The sequence below is a fragment of the Caretta caretta genome, chromosome 4, assembly GCF_965140235.1.
Source record: "Caretta caretta isolate rCarCar2 chromosome 4, rCarCar1.hap1, whole genome shotgun sequence".
Lineage (NCBI taxonomy): Eukaryota > Metazoa > Chordata > Testudines > Cheloniidae > Caretta > Caretta caretta.
Window position 1 is genome coordinate 123,881,376 of NC_134209.1, and position 14,824 is coordinate 123,896,199.

General features: G+C 37.6%; 1 protein-coding gene across 5 annotated transcripts in view; it reads right to left on the reverse strand.

Annotated features, from left to right (window-relative positions):
• Window positions 1–14,824, reverse strand: part of CPEB2 (cytoplasmic polyadenylation element binding protein 2) — an 85,426-nt gene that overhangs the window by 59,376 nt on the left and 11,226 nt on the right. For all 5 annotated transcript variants that reach the window (XM_048848803.2, XM_048848800.2, XM_048848802.2 and 2 more), the window contains exon 3: window positions 7,028–7,118. In XM_048848803.2, the coding sequence (XP_048704760.2) occupies window positions 7,028–7,118 (91 nt within the window). The remainder of the gene's footprint in view (window positions 1–7,027; window positions 7,119–14,824) is intronic.

Sequence of the window (14,824 nt, forward strand, 5' to 3'; positions counted from 1 at the left end):
TCAAAAATGAGAAAATACCAGAATTAAGGCTTCCTTGTTTACGTGCATTATGATACAGTTTTTAATGACGTTACTACAGACTACTTTTTCCACAGGTTCCCCTCCTCATTCAGTGTACAGAATGCATGGTGCTTAAGTGAATGAATCAGGATTCCATAGGATCCCCGACTCATTTACGTTAGAAGTTGAAGGTGTGTGGTAAATAAGGCAGATAACCGCAGAAAGAAAAAGGATGGTCTTGTGGTTAAGGCAGCTGATTAACAACCCCCCTGAGCTCTGTTCTATCCCTAGATTTGACAGACTTCCTACATAATCATGAGCAAGGCATTTAAATAACTAAAAAATTTTCCAGATGCACTTTATGTTCCTCATTTTCTGGGCTCCAAATCTGAGACAACTGAGGTCCACTTTTCTGTTGTGTTGGGCATTCACAACAATCGAAGTCAGTGGGAGCTGTGGCTGGTCAGCCCCTCTGGCAGTAAGGCAGTATGTTCTGGAAAAGTGAGCGCAGAATTGAAAGTCAGGCAGCCCAAAATTCTAATTTTGGATCTGCTACTGATTCACTGTGTGAAACTGGGAAAGTCACTTCGCCTTTCTGTCTCAGTTCTCTAGTACTAGTCTGTAAGAGGGGGATAATATTCATGCTCAGCCACAGGGTTGTTGTGAGGACTGATTAATTAATATCTGTACAGTACTTTGAACATATCAAGTGCTATAACAAAATCAGGTCCCCGGGTATGTCAAGTTGGGTACTCAAAATTAGTGGAGAGTTTTGCAAATTTACTCTTAATGTTCCTGAACCTCAGTTATCCCTTTGTAAAACAGGAATAATACTTTCCTTGAGAAAGAACTGAGAGATAGAATTTAAGATACTATGTTGCTAAGCCCCACAGACAAGCTAATGAAGAAACGAGTAACTTCATTTTTTGTGCAGGGCTGGGATGGTGTTTGTTTGAAGAAGGATAAAAAAAATATAGAACAGTTATCTCATTCACCAAGCCTCATTCATCTTGTGCATTGGCTGCACAGGCAACCTTAGTTGTGGCATTTCCTATCTTTGGAATGCTTGACTTTGCAACCCTAAGAACATTTTTAACATAGCATTTTTGCATACATATTATTATAGTTTGACTTTTGCAAGTTCCTGTGTGTGGGCAAACCTCGGCACTCAAAGGGAATACAACTGATTTAATGGGACTATGTGTGGATGTACAGTTTTTCCCGCATGGAGTCAGTTGCAAGATCAGGGTGTTTTTTATAACCCTTCTCCAATTTCTTTTCAATTTTTTGGAAAGTGGATGTTAATAAAATACAATTAGGTTCTTATTAAATGCATGTTTGAGTGGTCAAGCACACTAAAAAGTCAAAGAAAGTTTAAAGAGACACTGTCAATCTGAAATCAGTCAATTAGAAAAGGCTAAGAGAAGATTCAAGTACTACATTTTCCCAAGTCTCTCTATTAACTTTTGTTGTTCTTTCAACCATATATTGCTATTTTCAAAAGTTTATCTTTACCCGAATGATACACGAAAGATTCACATAAACGAGAGGTAGGGAAACCGTGAACCCAACTTCACACAAAGTGCTGTCAAATATATGACGTGAAAAAATATTTTTTCAAGTCTTTCAGTGACAATATGAAAAAAAAATATGCAGGTAAAAGTGCAATTTTAAAGTTGATATCTCCTTACGACTACTCAACAACATAATTTGGTGGTATGTTGTGCATTTTGTGTATTTTATGAAATAGAAAATGTGCAACACAACACTGCTAATGTTACTACAGCAACATTAACTTTCAGTAGAGACATTAATATTTGAATTGGCAACCTTATTGTTGCACTAATGTTAAATTTTTTTGCATTTCATTTCCGTTATGGTGGAAAAAATAAATAAATCTGTAAACAGTTACAAATCTGCAGTCCTCCCCGCCGCCCACCCTCAACTCCTCCATTCCAGTGAGCATGGTCCAGCTAGTGGCTTTCAAAAGCAAGCTCTTCTGGTGTGTTGAGACTCCTAAGTAAGATGCTAGAAATGGAAACTACAAATAAGAAATTTAGATACAGAGAAGCTTCCAGTTATATCAAACTCTTTTTTCCATAGATAAACCTATATTGTAATTTTCTTTTCCTCACTATCTCCTAGTGTCTATTACAATAATCTACTATTGTAATATTCCTAACGATTTCCCCAAGTTTGTTTTCCCCTTACAGAGGAGCATAGAGAAAAATGTGTAATGCCTGTTTACAACTACCTTACAAAATGGGTGTAAAATATTACCACTTATGTAAATGAGTGGCTACTTCTGATTTGGTAATATTTTGCACAGGTGTAAGTGGCTACAAGAAAGCAAGTAGTGGTGAATCAGGCCTCAAGACTAATATTGCTTCCTTTCAACACAGAACACGTTAAACACACAAAGGGAAAAAAAAAAAAAAGACTCCAGCCTATCCACAGTGGAGACAATTCAGGCTCTTCAACAAAAATAAAAATAAACCCCAAAGCAACACCATAAGCCACTAGCTTCTCAGTTCTAATGCACTTCCATGAGAAGCATAGTTACTTCCCCAATTGCCTATCAACATGAGCTAGTCTAGTGTAAGTACACTGAATCGCCTGCTGTTGCAATACCTATAAACTAAGTCTTCTCTGTGTGTTTTTGGCACTAGCAAGAAGCAGTTGGGGGGGGGGGGAACCCAACAAACCCCCCCACAAAAGACCATTTCTAAAAGAGGCAGCATGGGGACCAATGTTCAGGTACTTCAGCTTAGCTTTTCTCTCAGGTTCTCTAGTGCTCCTCAAAACAATTTGAGTCACATGTTAATAGAAGAATCAGTAAGAAATAGCTTTATAATTTTGGTGTATGACCGCACTGTCTTCAGCTCGGATTCTACTGATCTTAAAAAAGTCGAGTCTCTAACTTAAATGCTATTTACTAATAATTTGTTCTGAAATGCCCTGGTGAGAAAGCAATATGGATAAAAGATCAATCCAGATGTTAAATGTTACAATCTTATTTTTCTATAGAATTAAGACCGTTATAAAAATTTACAAAGTTTAACATCCAATTTTCAAAGACTTAGATTTACATAAGAATTACATCTTTCTTTGGTCAGAGACTTTACACAGATTAAATTTAGAGTAAATAAAGTCTAGAACTGCATATTTATAAACATATGCTAGTTCTTAGAACATATATGAATTTATCTTACAGTAGAAAGTAGATTAGATAAAATCCATAGTTCTGTAAATTAACAAGAGCAAAAACAGTGAAATCCTCATTTTCTAACAAATGGATTTTCAAATATAAAATATAAAGACAAATGCTGTAAACTAGTACATACAAAGTTTGTTCTGCATTCCACTAATCGAAAACAAGATGCTTAGTCATACTCCAGACACTGTAAGCAGCTAAATCTGAAACACGTGCTTAAAATTCCAAGGACTTTCATTTTACCACTGCAGTACTACATAAAAGATGCATTGTTTTGTTTAAATTTACAATTGAAAAAACTTGCTATAAAAACAAACATTCTTGTTATAACAAACCATACTATTTACCAAGAGATTTTATTAAGCAGGCACATTCTACAAATAAACAAGCCGGGTTTGTCAGTTAACTTGAGAAATATTGTGATGGGCAAGACTTTCAGAGAGACTTTGGCTACCAAGACACTGTAGTAGGGCCTGAACTAACAAAAACTAAGGTTTTGTAGCTTCTTGCATCCTGCCAAAAATCAAAGGAATGACACAGAGACTGCAACAAGTAAAGGGGATGGAAGACAGGTTTTAAGCTATTCTAGTGGATGTCACTTTTTCTCCCATTTACTCTCAACGAATATAATTGAAGAACGCTCTATGTTAATAATTTATCCCTTTCACTTTGAACAAGTAATATATTTCCCAAAGAGAGGCAGTATCTTGATCAAAATATTTACTTCAAACAGATGTACTCAACTACTCAATTGAAGTTCAGTTGGTCAGTGTGGATTATTCTCTGCCTCTCAAATAAAAGCTTTTCCTTTTAATCCAACTTTATATTTGACTTTCAGAAAGCATGCTCAGGTATTAATCAGCTTTAGTACACTTACGAACATCAGCAGCCATATTATGAAAACGCCATTATATATATAGCAATGTGTAGGCCAAAACTTTAGGATCAGAGATTTAAAGACCTACATCTATATTTAGGCCTCCGCTGACCTAATTTTTAGAAGCACAGAATGTCTACACCTCCCATTGAATTCATCAGGTTTTCAGAAGTTCTTAAATTCGAAGTGTTAACTTTAAGCAAACTGGTTTTAAAATTTTGTCTTTAGTCTTAGTGAAGATGCAAATTTGATGACGATTATTCCAAAAAGTTATGGGTTTGCTTTAAGATATGGCTAGGTAGAATAAATAAAACCCAGTTTTACATCCTGGAAAAAATGAACATCATGGTAGGTTTAAAAACTTATTCCCATTCAAATTGGACCCAATTCCCCCGGGCTCCCTCAACGTATCTCAGAATCAAGACTGAAAATTGCCCAGCATATAATATGTCGGACATTTGGGGAATTCTGGGATATGCACCCAGAGGGCGACATGACACAATCAGTGCAGCACAGTACCATGACAGTGTAGATGTGGGGCAAACTGAGGGTTGTTATACTGCAGCAGCACTTCCAAAGTGCACATCCCCAGCTGGAGTTTGAACAATTAAGTTATTTTGATTGAAACTGAAATAATTTTTTTAATGTAGACTAGACTTCTAGGTAGGTTTTGAAAACTTCCAACGTAACAGGTAGCTAAGATGCAACGTGATTTATTGAAAAACAGAGGATTTGTCACCTAAAAAGTAGAAATGTGGCAATTTGTGGTTGCCTAAAGATAGGCACTGTCTACGGTCTTTTGGGCAGGAACTATCTCTTAATATGCGTTTGTACGGTACCTAGCACAATTGAGCCTTATCAAAACTGAGGCCTCCGTGTTAACGTAAGATAAATAATCGTTAGGAATTTCTGGGGGTAGAAAATGAGTGGATGAGCACAGACTACCATACATGAACAGTAATTACTTCTAACCATACCTAGTTCTGAACCTAATTTCTTTGAATGAGAAAAGGCACTTGTTTTGTAATGAGTACTAAAGGCATAGCAAGTTTGAAGTCTTTAAACCAGTCTAAATTGGAAGACAAATAGTTTAAACATAGCATAAAAAAAGAAACAACATTCCATTTGCACAACTCAGATGGCTTGGATTTATTCAAAACTTATTTTTAAAGTCCTTTGGGCTTAGATTAAGACTGTTAAAATTCTTTGGTGCTTAATTTTTAAATCATTACACAATGAAAACAGGAATTAAAATGGAAGTCCATAAACGTTAACTATAAGGTCACTGCTGTAGCCCCATGATTTCAATTAAGCACACCTGAGGAGAGGAAACCACTTTCCAAAAGTTCAGAAATGAACTAGCTGCACTTTTAACCTCAAAGAAACAGGTTACTTGTACAACTAGTACATATCTCACCTGTTTTGGAAATAAAAGTTTACAGGACAGAATTGAGTTATTTGTGTTAAAAACAAACATGTAGTTAAGCTATAATTACAGTACAGTTCAAATACTTTTATATTATCTACAGTATGCAACTAGAGTTCTTATTTCTTACAAGTCTGAGGAATTTTAACTTTCGATTAAGAATAATTTATGTATGCACTAGTACAGTGGTTTCCAAACTTTAACAACCTGTGAACCTCTTTCACTAAAATGTCAAGTCTTGCGAACCCCCTCCTAAAAATGAATATTTCTAGGGATTTTCTCCTTTACCTGAGTATAAATTATAAAAGCAATGATCTTGCAAATATAAAATTTGTTTCTGTGACATGCTTATCACACACTATTTATTATTAATCATTACAGTATTTTTATTACATTATGAAAATGGCCACACTCTTCCAAGATCTCACTTTCATAGCTTGTATCACTTTGAATAAGCCAGTTATAAGACAAGGCTCCTATGTTTCATCAAGGAGTATCAGATGTGAAACAGCATGAAGGTATTTAAGAAGCCAACTCAAAGAGTTCCTCCTACGCAACCACTCAGGTCTTGAGCAGTCCAGGCAAACAATGCACGTTACAACTAAACTTAAACTTGTTCTTCATAATAAATTTATAAACAATACTAGCTGCCTATTTAATTTTAAAATCAGTAAAAAATATCCACCTCCTTTTCCATTTCTTATAAGGAGTCTGGAAGTTTAAATCTCTTCAGTGTGATAGATATGCTTGCTTTGATCTGCTTAGCTCTTGGAAGTCCAGGGGTCTGCTGGCCCCGTGCTGCCCAGGATCCCCAGGGACAGCTCTGTCTGCCATCAGGGAATTCCCCCCCCCAGAACTCCCTGTAACATTTCATGAACCCCAGTTTGGGAACCACTGCACTAGTACCAGTAGCCAAGAACGTGTCTTCACATTTCACTCAATTTGGAATTATCTTCAAAAGGACAAAAAATTTCTAAACATACCAAGAGAGAGAAGGTGGGCGAGGTAAAGGTGTTAATTTCCCACTTCACCTTGAATGGCCTTTTGCAACATGTGTTAACTCCTTATCTGTTCTACCTTGTAATCTGTGATACTCTGAGTACCTTTTCCAGACTTTAAGAAGAGCTCTTTGTAAGCTTGAAAGCTTGTCTTTCTCCAATAAAAGTTGGTCCAATAAAAGATATTACCCTCATCCATCTTGTCTTACTAATATTTTGGGACCAACACGGATATACCAACACTGTAAATGCTTGAAGGCAGAAATATGTTACACCTGAAGAATGACTTTTTGAGTCAGCAAGGTTTTTGAAGTAAACTACTTTATTTCTAGTAAAAACTATAGACACACCAATATTACAAATGTTATGCAACCATAAATATATTTAGCATATAATATAGATTATAATATATATTTGAAACAGTGCTTGCTACGGGTTGAAGAAGCAATGAATCAGAGTTCTAAATTAACAAAGAATGGGTGACATTTTCTTTAGTTAGCATAGTCACATACCTTTAAGCGGATCGTGCTCTGCTCTCATGATGTCAATAAGAGAGTTTTCCAATGAGTGCATATTCAGACTGTCATACATTCTATTTCGATCCTAAAAGGGAACAAAATTTTTTAGTACTGGAGTACAAATATTGTACTTTTTAAACAGGGAAACTTGACAGGAAGACTGAGATTACTCTGAGGTAGTGCACTCATAATGTGGTGATGGATGGAAGTATAAAAGCCGAAGGTAGTGAAAATGGACTCGCAATTGAACACTATTGCTTGTTAGTCTGAATATAACTTTCCTGAAACTAGCTTTTATGCCATCCAAATATAAAAACAGAGATACACTTTGAATCTGGAAAAGGTATAGTTCAACATATTTTCCTTCACACGTCAAGTTATATACACATTATACAGACAGACATACGTACACATTTAAAGAACTTTATCAAGTCTGCAAAATCAAACACTCAAAACTTAAATGCCACAATTAAGACTGTACAGCCTTAATTCAAAGCCCTTTTGTGTATGCATAATGATAAATATTTAATTACATGACCACATAAAATTTTTTCCATGGGCCCCTTGCCTCATTCAGTGCACAGGATGGACCTGCTCTGGGGATGAATCAGGTGTATATAGTGAAGACTTGTCTATAGGATCCTATCACAAAGTTCACCACTTACTTCTGGGACACCTCCTCGTGGCTTTTATATAAATACATACATATGCTGTCTCTCTCTCTCTCTCTCTCTCTCACACACACACACTTTGTTAGGGACTCAAACCCCTCCATGAGTTTCACGGCTGTTTGTGAGGCAACGGACTAGTGTTTCTGCACCCAAATCCTCAGGGAGACACTCCCCTCTTTGTAGCTTAGCCCTCTGGCCATGCCACAATAATTTTTGCTTTCCAGGATTTTGAAGTCTGTCTGGCACACTCTGGGTTCCAGCTCAGAGACCCTATCACTAGCAACCATGACATATGAAATCCCAGACTCTGTTGTTGTTTTCCTGGTCTCCTTCCTACTTTTCCTTATCTTCTGGCCTACCCTTAGGTTACCACTGGAGCATTCCCATCTCCCTGTGCCTATTTTGTCCCCCGCCCCGCCCCGGGTTCTTGCCAGAGTCTATAATCCAAATCAGGATCCCAGGGCTTACTCTCCTCCTAGACCTCCTCCTTGTCTCTAGCCAGCTCCCCTCTTCTCTGGGGAGTGACTGCAGAGATCCTTCTTACAGCTCTCTCTTATCACCATCTTCCTCTCTTTAGGACTGTCCCAGCTCCTCTGCACTTGGGTTCCATCAGCCATATCAGCCCTAACTCTCCTCCAGGTGCAGCCTGTCACAAGGTTAATTGGCCCTTTTTACCTAGTCAAGCCTTGTGTGTGGTAGACACCCCAACACAGACTCTCACTTCATTTGCTGCAAAAGTTGGAAGGTGTATATTGAATGAGGCAGAGGATTATGAAGAAGAAGGATAGTGTCATAATTAGAGGTTGAATGCTGCCCTGAGAATTGGCTTTCCTCCCTGCCTCTGCCACAGAGTTCCTGTGTTATGTTGGGCAAGTCACTTAAAGCAAACATTTCACAGGTGGCCATTAACTATGCGCTCCTCCTTTTTGGCTATGTGACTCAAGATCCTGGATCTCATTTGGAGAAGTGTTAAATGTTCATAGCTGCAACTGAAGTCTGGAGAGTTGTGTTTTGAATATATGAAGTTCTTTATTATGCTAAGTAGACTGAAAAAAAATCAGGTCTTAGGTGTCTCAAATTGAGCAATGTTAGTGTATAATTTTTTACCTTAATCTCTGTGCTTCAGTTCCCCATTTGTAAAATGGGGATAAGAATACCCCCTCAATTCACAGGGCTGTTACAAAATTAATTCATTGCTATTTGTGAAACAGATACCAAAGTGATGAGCACCACAGAAAAAACCCTGAGGAAATTAATAATTCCATCTTCAGAGTAGGGTTTGAATAGCATGCAGTAAATAAGGCACGGGTCCACCCATTGAACAATGTGAAAAAGGAGAATACTGAATAACTGCTCAGTAAGCGACCACCATTTGTTTTGTGCACTGAATGAGGCAAGAAAGAAAGTTTAATAATTTCATGAAGACAATGTTATTGCAAATGTACAAAAGGAACAAGTTAAGCCTGCACAGGCAATGAGCTTGTCCTACAGAAGCAATAATGTGTGCAGCCTCTAGCTTTACAACTTTTAGCATATTAGAGCTGGTTGGAAATTTTCCCCACCAATGTTTTTCAACAGGAAAACTATAGGAATTGTATGGTCAGTGATAGCGAAATAAAGACTTTTTTTGATCTAACTTAACATACAACTTCTGATTTACTGGCTGGGAAGCTACAGATAGAATACTATACTTAAACACATCCGAAAACACCAGTAAGATTTTGAAATTCATAACCAGTATTACTGACTATGCAACTAGTTGCAGTTATTCAAGTATTTGTGGCTTGTGGCATTTAATACATCTATGTAACAAAGTTCTAGTTCAAGTGTCTTACAGTTTAGATTCTTTTGGTTAGACTATTGCCACATGACTATAGAGGTGACAGACGGAATAAATTCTTCCTGTTAAAGGGCAGATTGTGACACTAGCTCTTTTTGGGGTGGTGAAAAGATGTTAATCCCAGAAGGAATTCTGACTGACTTGACTAGAAGTCCGCTGAGGAAGATAGGAAAGAATACTGTAGAATAGGGGTCTGCTACCCTTGGGATCCCCTTTGTAAACATATCCAATGGTGAATATACAGGGGTCATAGTCCTATCCTTATATCACTCCCTTTTGGGTACCTACCCTAAGCATGTCTTGCCCCTGCAAGGAAGTTTAAAAAGTGTGGAAGGAAGGACGAAAGGACCATTGTACCACAGTGTCCACTATGCCCCTGAGCAAGACCAGCCACAGTGTGGTCTTGAAATGTTTATCATTCATTTTTAAAACACTTGAAAGCAAAAAGCATCTCAACACTGCACAAAAAACAAACAACACTAGCTAGTGCACCAAAATAAATAGCTAGATATCTAATCTGGCCAAATCCTAACCTACTACACCATAATAAAGCCTACAAAATACACAAGCCTTTAGCCTTGCCTTGAAAGATGCAACCAATGAGCTTTGGCAGACATCTAGGGAGTAAGCATTCAAAATTGACAGACCACTCCTAGCCATACACTCAACTATACAGTGTAATCAGCTAGCCCAAACTTAATGATCCCAAGAAAAGTAGAAATTTCTTTGGGTACGGAGCCCAATTTTAAGTCTTTGTTCAAGTAAGAACTATCGGAGTAAAAGTTTGAAGCATACTCCCTAAATAGGCAGCCAATGCAACTTTACAGAGTGCAGGTATCAAGTGTAGGCCTTTGCTTTCTAAGGGAACACCAAAAAGTGTTGCTATAAGAAGTCTGTGTGTATGTCACCACATTAAGCTCGATGTCCAGAAGGAAAGGTCACAACCAGCTCTTTGAAAGGGGATTGTTCTGACCACTAACACAAGTTCAGCTTAGTTACGTGACTCGTTACAAATCTTCGTGTATCCATTCATCAATTTGCTGAAGTAGTGACAATACAGACTGAATCAGTCATATGGAGAGAATGATACCTTGCAAGTATAATACTTTGTGTTAGCCTCACGTTTTTGTAAAAAACTTTGTCAAAGGTGACTTTGAGACTAACAGACTGATCAACAGAGAATAAAATGGAGTAAACAATACTGTGCTTGTAGAGAATGGCAGAATATGTTCGTTTGAACACTAATATACTACTGAGACTCTCAAGCAGCTGATAATTATACAAGAATTAGAAAAGAAGTTCTGGAAAAATGTACCACGAAAGCAGCAATACACCTGCATCAATGTTGTTTTCATCCTCTTGACAGAAGACCTAAGCTCTTTCATAGATTTCTATCACAACTTCAACTATTACCACCCTTCCATCAAACTATCTAGAACACTGCCACACCAGTATCAATTTCTTGGACATCACAATTAGCTTAAACAATGGAACCCTACTAACAACCATATCAAGAACCCACCAATCACCACATTTACCGCCACCCCAGGACATACCAAAAACTTTTATCTACAGACATGCACTCTTATATCTCAGTATTTGCTCTGAAGAGAAAGTCCAGGATACACATCTGAACACTCTTAAAGCCACCTTCACTAAACCAGGACACTCCACCAGAGAAAAGAAAAGGAGTACTTGTGGCACCTTAGAGACTAACAAATTTTTCTTCACCAGGGAAGTAGATTGCATCATGGAATGGGCCATGGAAATACCCTCGAAAAGCCTACTTCAATACAGAAAAGAAAAACGCATCGACAGCACACCCCAATAGTCACTATCACCTCACACTGGAACCCATATGGGGGAATCAAACAATTACAATCCATATTTGATGGGAATTACATCCTGAAAGAAATCTTTCCCAAACCCCCTCTACTGGCCTTCAAACCACCCTCACCAAGGTCATCATCAGATACAAGCTTCCCACAGACCACACCACCAACTCCAAGTGGCACCAGACCCTGCCAGAACAACAGATGAAAAAAATCTGCAAACACATCTCCACTACTAAAATGATCAATACCCTGCCACAACACACCTTTCAAGATTCATGGGTCCTACATATGCTTATCACAACTTGTGGTATACCTCATCAAGTGCATTAAATGTCCCGACAAATGAATTCACACAGGAAAATGATAACACACAAAAACACCATATCACCCACTGGAGAATACTTTTCACAAAGCAATCACTTTATATCTGATCTTTCTATACTCATCCTCCAAGGAAACTTGCACAACACCTTCAAAAGGTGATCCTGGGAACATACATTCATAACTGCTAGGCACCAAAAACCACTGACTCAAAGGGGACATTGGTTTTATGGCTCATTACAACAATCTGTGACCCCCCACACCTCCTGCTACCTTTAATTTCCCAATTTTAACCCCTGATGCATAACAATCTATCACTCAGTTACCCACTTCAAGTGACCACCTACTGTGTGTTATCCCTTAGGAGTCAGTCAATCTGCCCCAATTTGTATTTAGCTCAGACACTCTGCTTCCTTCCCCAGTCCTGAAGAAGATCTCTCAAAAGCTTGTACCTTCCACCAACATAAGTTGGGCCAATAAAAGATAATTACATAAACTACTTTGGGTGGCCAAGAATTTTTCATGAGCATTGTAATGAGTTTCTTGTATTACAAAAAAATTGCACAGTGAATTAGTTGCCAGATTCTCTTATTAGCTTTTCATTGTTTTGAATACAGAAGAGCTTGAATCCTGCTTGATCTAATCTTCTGGTGCTTCAATAGTTTTGCAGTTTCAAAATACAACACAATGAACTGAAACTGAAAGTTTACAACAAATCTACTTAGTCTCAAAGATACCCTCAATTCCCCTACAAGCTATAATTTCGTTCATTTTAAGACTCTTACAATAAGGAAAATATTTTAGAGAAAACTTGATCTGTCAGCTGACTTTTCAGAAGCAATGTTTACAAGTGTTTCACACAGCCGAAGCATCAACAAAAAAAATGAGGAGTACTTGTGGCATCTTAGAGAATAACCAATGTATTTGGGCATAAGCTTTCGTGGGCTAAAACCCACTTCATCGGATGCATGTAGTGGAAAATACAGTAGGAAGATATATATACACACAGAGAACATGAAAAAATGGGTGTTGCCATACCAACTGTAATGAGACCAATCAATTAAAGTGGGCTATTATCAGCAGGAAAAAAAAAAAAAAACTTTTGTAGTGATAATCAGGAGGGCTCATTTCAAACAGTTGAATACTCACCAGCAACCACACACCAAAAACACTAACCCAGGAACCTATCCTTGCAACAAAGCCCGTTGCCAACTCTGTCCACATATCTATTCAAAGGACACCATCACAGGACCTAATCACATCAGCCACACCATAAGAGGCTCATTCACCTGCACATCTACCAATGTGATGTATGCCATCATGTGCCAACAATGCCCCTCTCCCATGTACATTGGCCAAACCAGACAATCTCTATGCAAAAGAATAAATGCACACAAATCATTTGTCAAGAATTATAACATTCAAAAACCAGTTGGAGAACACTTCAACCTCTCTGGTCACTCAATTTCAGACCTATTGGTTAATCTCTAAGGTGCCACTAGTACTCCTTTTCTTTAGACCTAAAAGTCTCAAATCTCCAACAAAAAAAACCAAACCCTTCAAAAACAGACTCCAATGAGAAACTGCAGAATTTGAATTAATTTGCAAACTGGACACCATTAAATTAGGCTTGAATAAAGACCGGGAATGGATGGGTCATTACACAAACTAAAAACTATTTCCCCATGCTAATTTCCCCCCCATACACACACTGTTATTCACACCTTCTTGTCAACTGTTTGAAATGAGCCATTCTGATTATCACTACAAAAGTTTTTTTTTCCCCTCCTGCTGATAATAGCCCACCTTAATTGATTGGTCTTGTTACAGTTGGTATGGTGACACCCATTTTTTCATGTTCTCTGTGTATATTATATCTCCCTACTGTATTTTCCACTGCATGCATCCGATGAAGTGGGTTTTAGACCACTAAAGCTTATGCCCAAATAAATTTGTTAGACTAAGGTGCCACAAGTACTGCTCGTTTTTGTTTTTGGTTTTTTTTGCTGATACAGACTAACACGGCTACCATTCTGAAACCTGTCATAGAAGTATTAATTATTCTAACCATCAGGTGCAATATGTCACTAGAAGTCCTGTCAGTCAACTTAGCACAAAAGTAGTACACTAACAGAATACATTTTCAGGGGTTAAATTTTTCCAATAGATCTAAAGTTAGGGGGACAGGACTTTATGCTTTCTAAGGCACCAATTTCACTACTAACTGAAAAAGCATATACAAATTAGCCACTTCATTTTTACCTACCCCTTGGATTTCATGTATTTATTGATTCTAACAAACTCAACCCTATTTCTACTAATCTCTCTTTCATAGTTTGTTTACCTCTTAGTTTCCTCCAACTTCTCACATTTAAAAAGAATGTTTCGGTGTGGTCTTCCTGGCTGAAGAGATCTGAATGTTACTACTTCTAGAGTGGAGTTAAACAAGACCCTTTCTTCAGTCACCCATATAATACTGCTAGCATAATGTGCAACCTTACTTTGGAGGCAGTGTGCTGCCTGTCATATCACTAATGGTCCAGGAAGTGAAGGACCATATTTGATTCCCAAATAATACACGACTTCAAAACAAGGGCCTCTATTCCTTTCAATTTCTGATACGTTCCCACTAGCACCAGCAAAACTGATAAGAACTGATGGTAGGAAAATGCTATGTACACCATCACATTTGCAATTTTGTCCTAGAATTCTCCAAATCATTTAAAAAATGGGTGGAAGAGATGTGGAGTTCTCATGTTCTCATATATAATTTAAACCCTCTTTTTTTCTAGAGCCATTTCAAATGAGTTAAAAGTTCACTAAAATACAAAAATCCTTTCAGAAAACCTTATTCAAACAAATCTTGACGTTCTGAGGAAGCCTCTACCATGATCTGCTTCATAATAAAGCAAACATAAGATCATTGTCTTTTTCATTATATTAAGAGTAAGATCTTTTGGTGAAGAGCAAGATTTTACAGTGAATTCAACTCTTGCTACACCAAAAACATTAATTTAAATGATTATTTTAAGCTAACCTTGTCCCATCTGTTTCATCCTCTTCCTAACCAGCCTAAAGCTCAAAAAGATCTTTAGTTTCTATACACAAAATAATTAGTGACTTC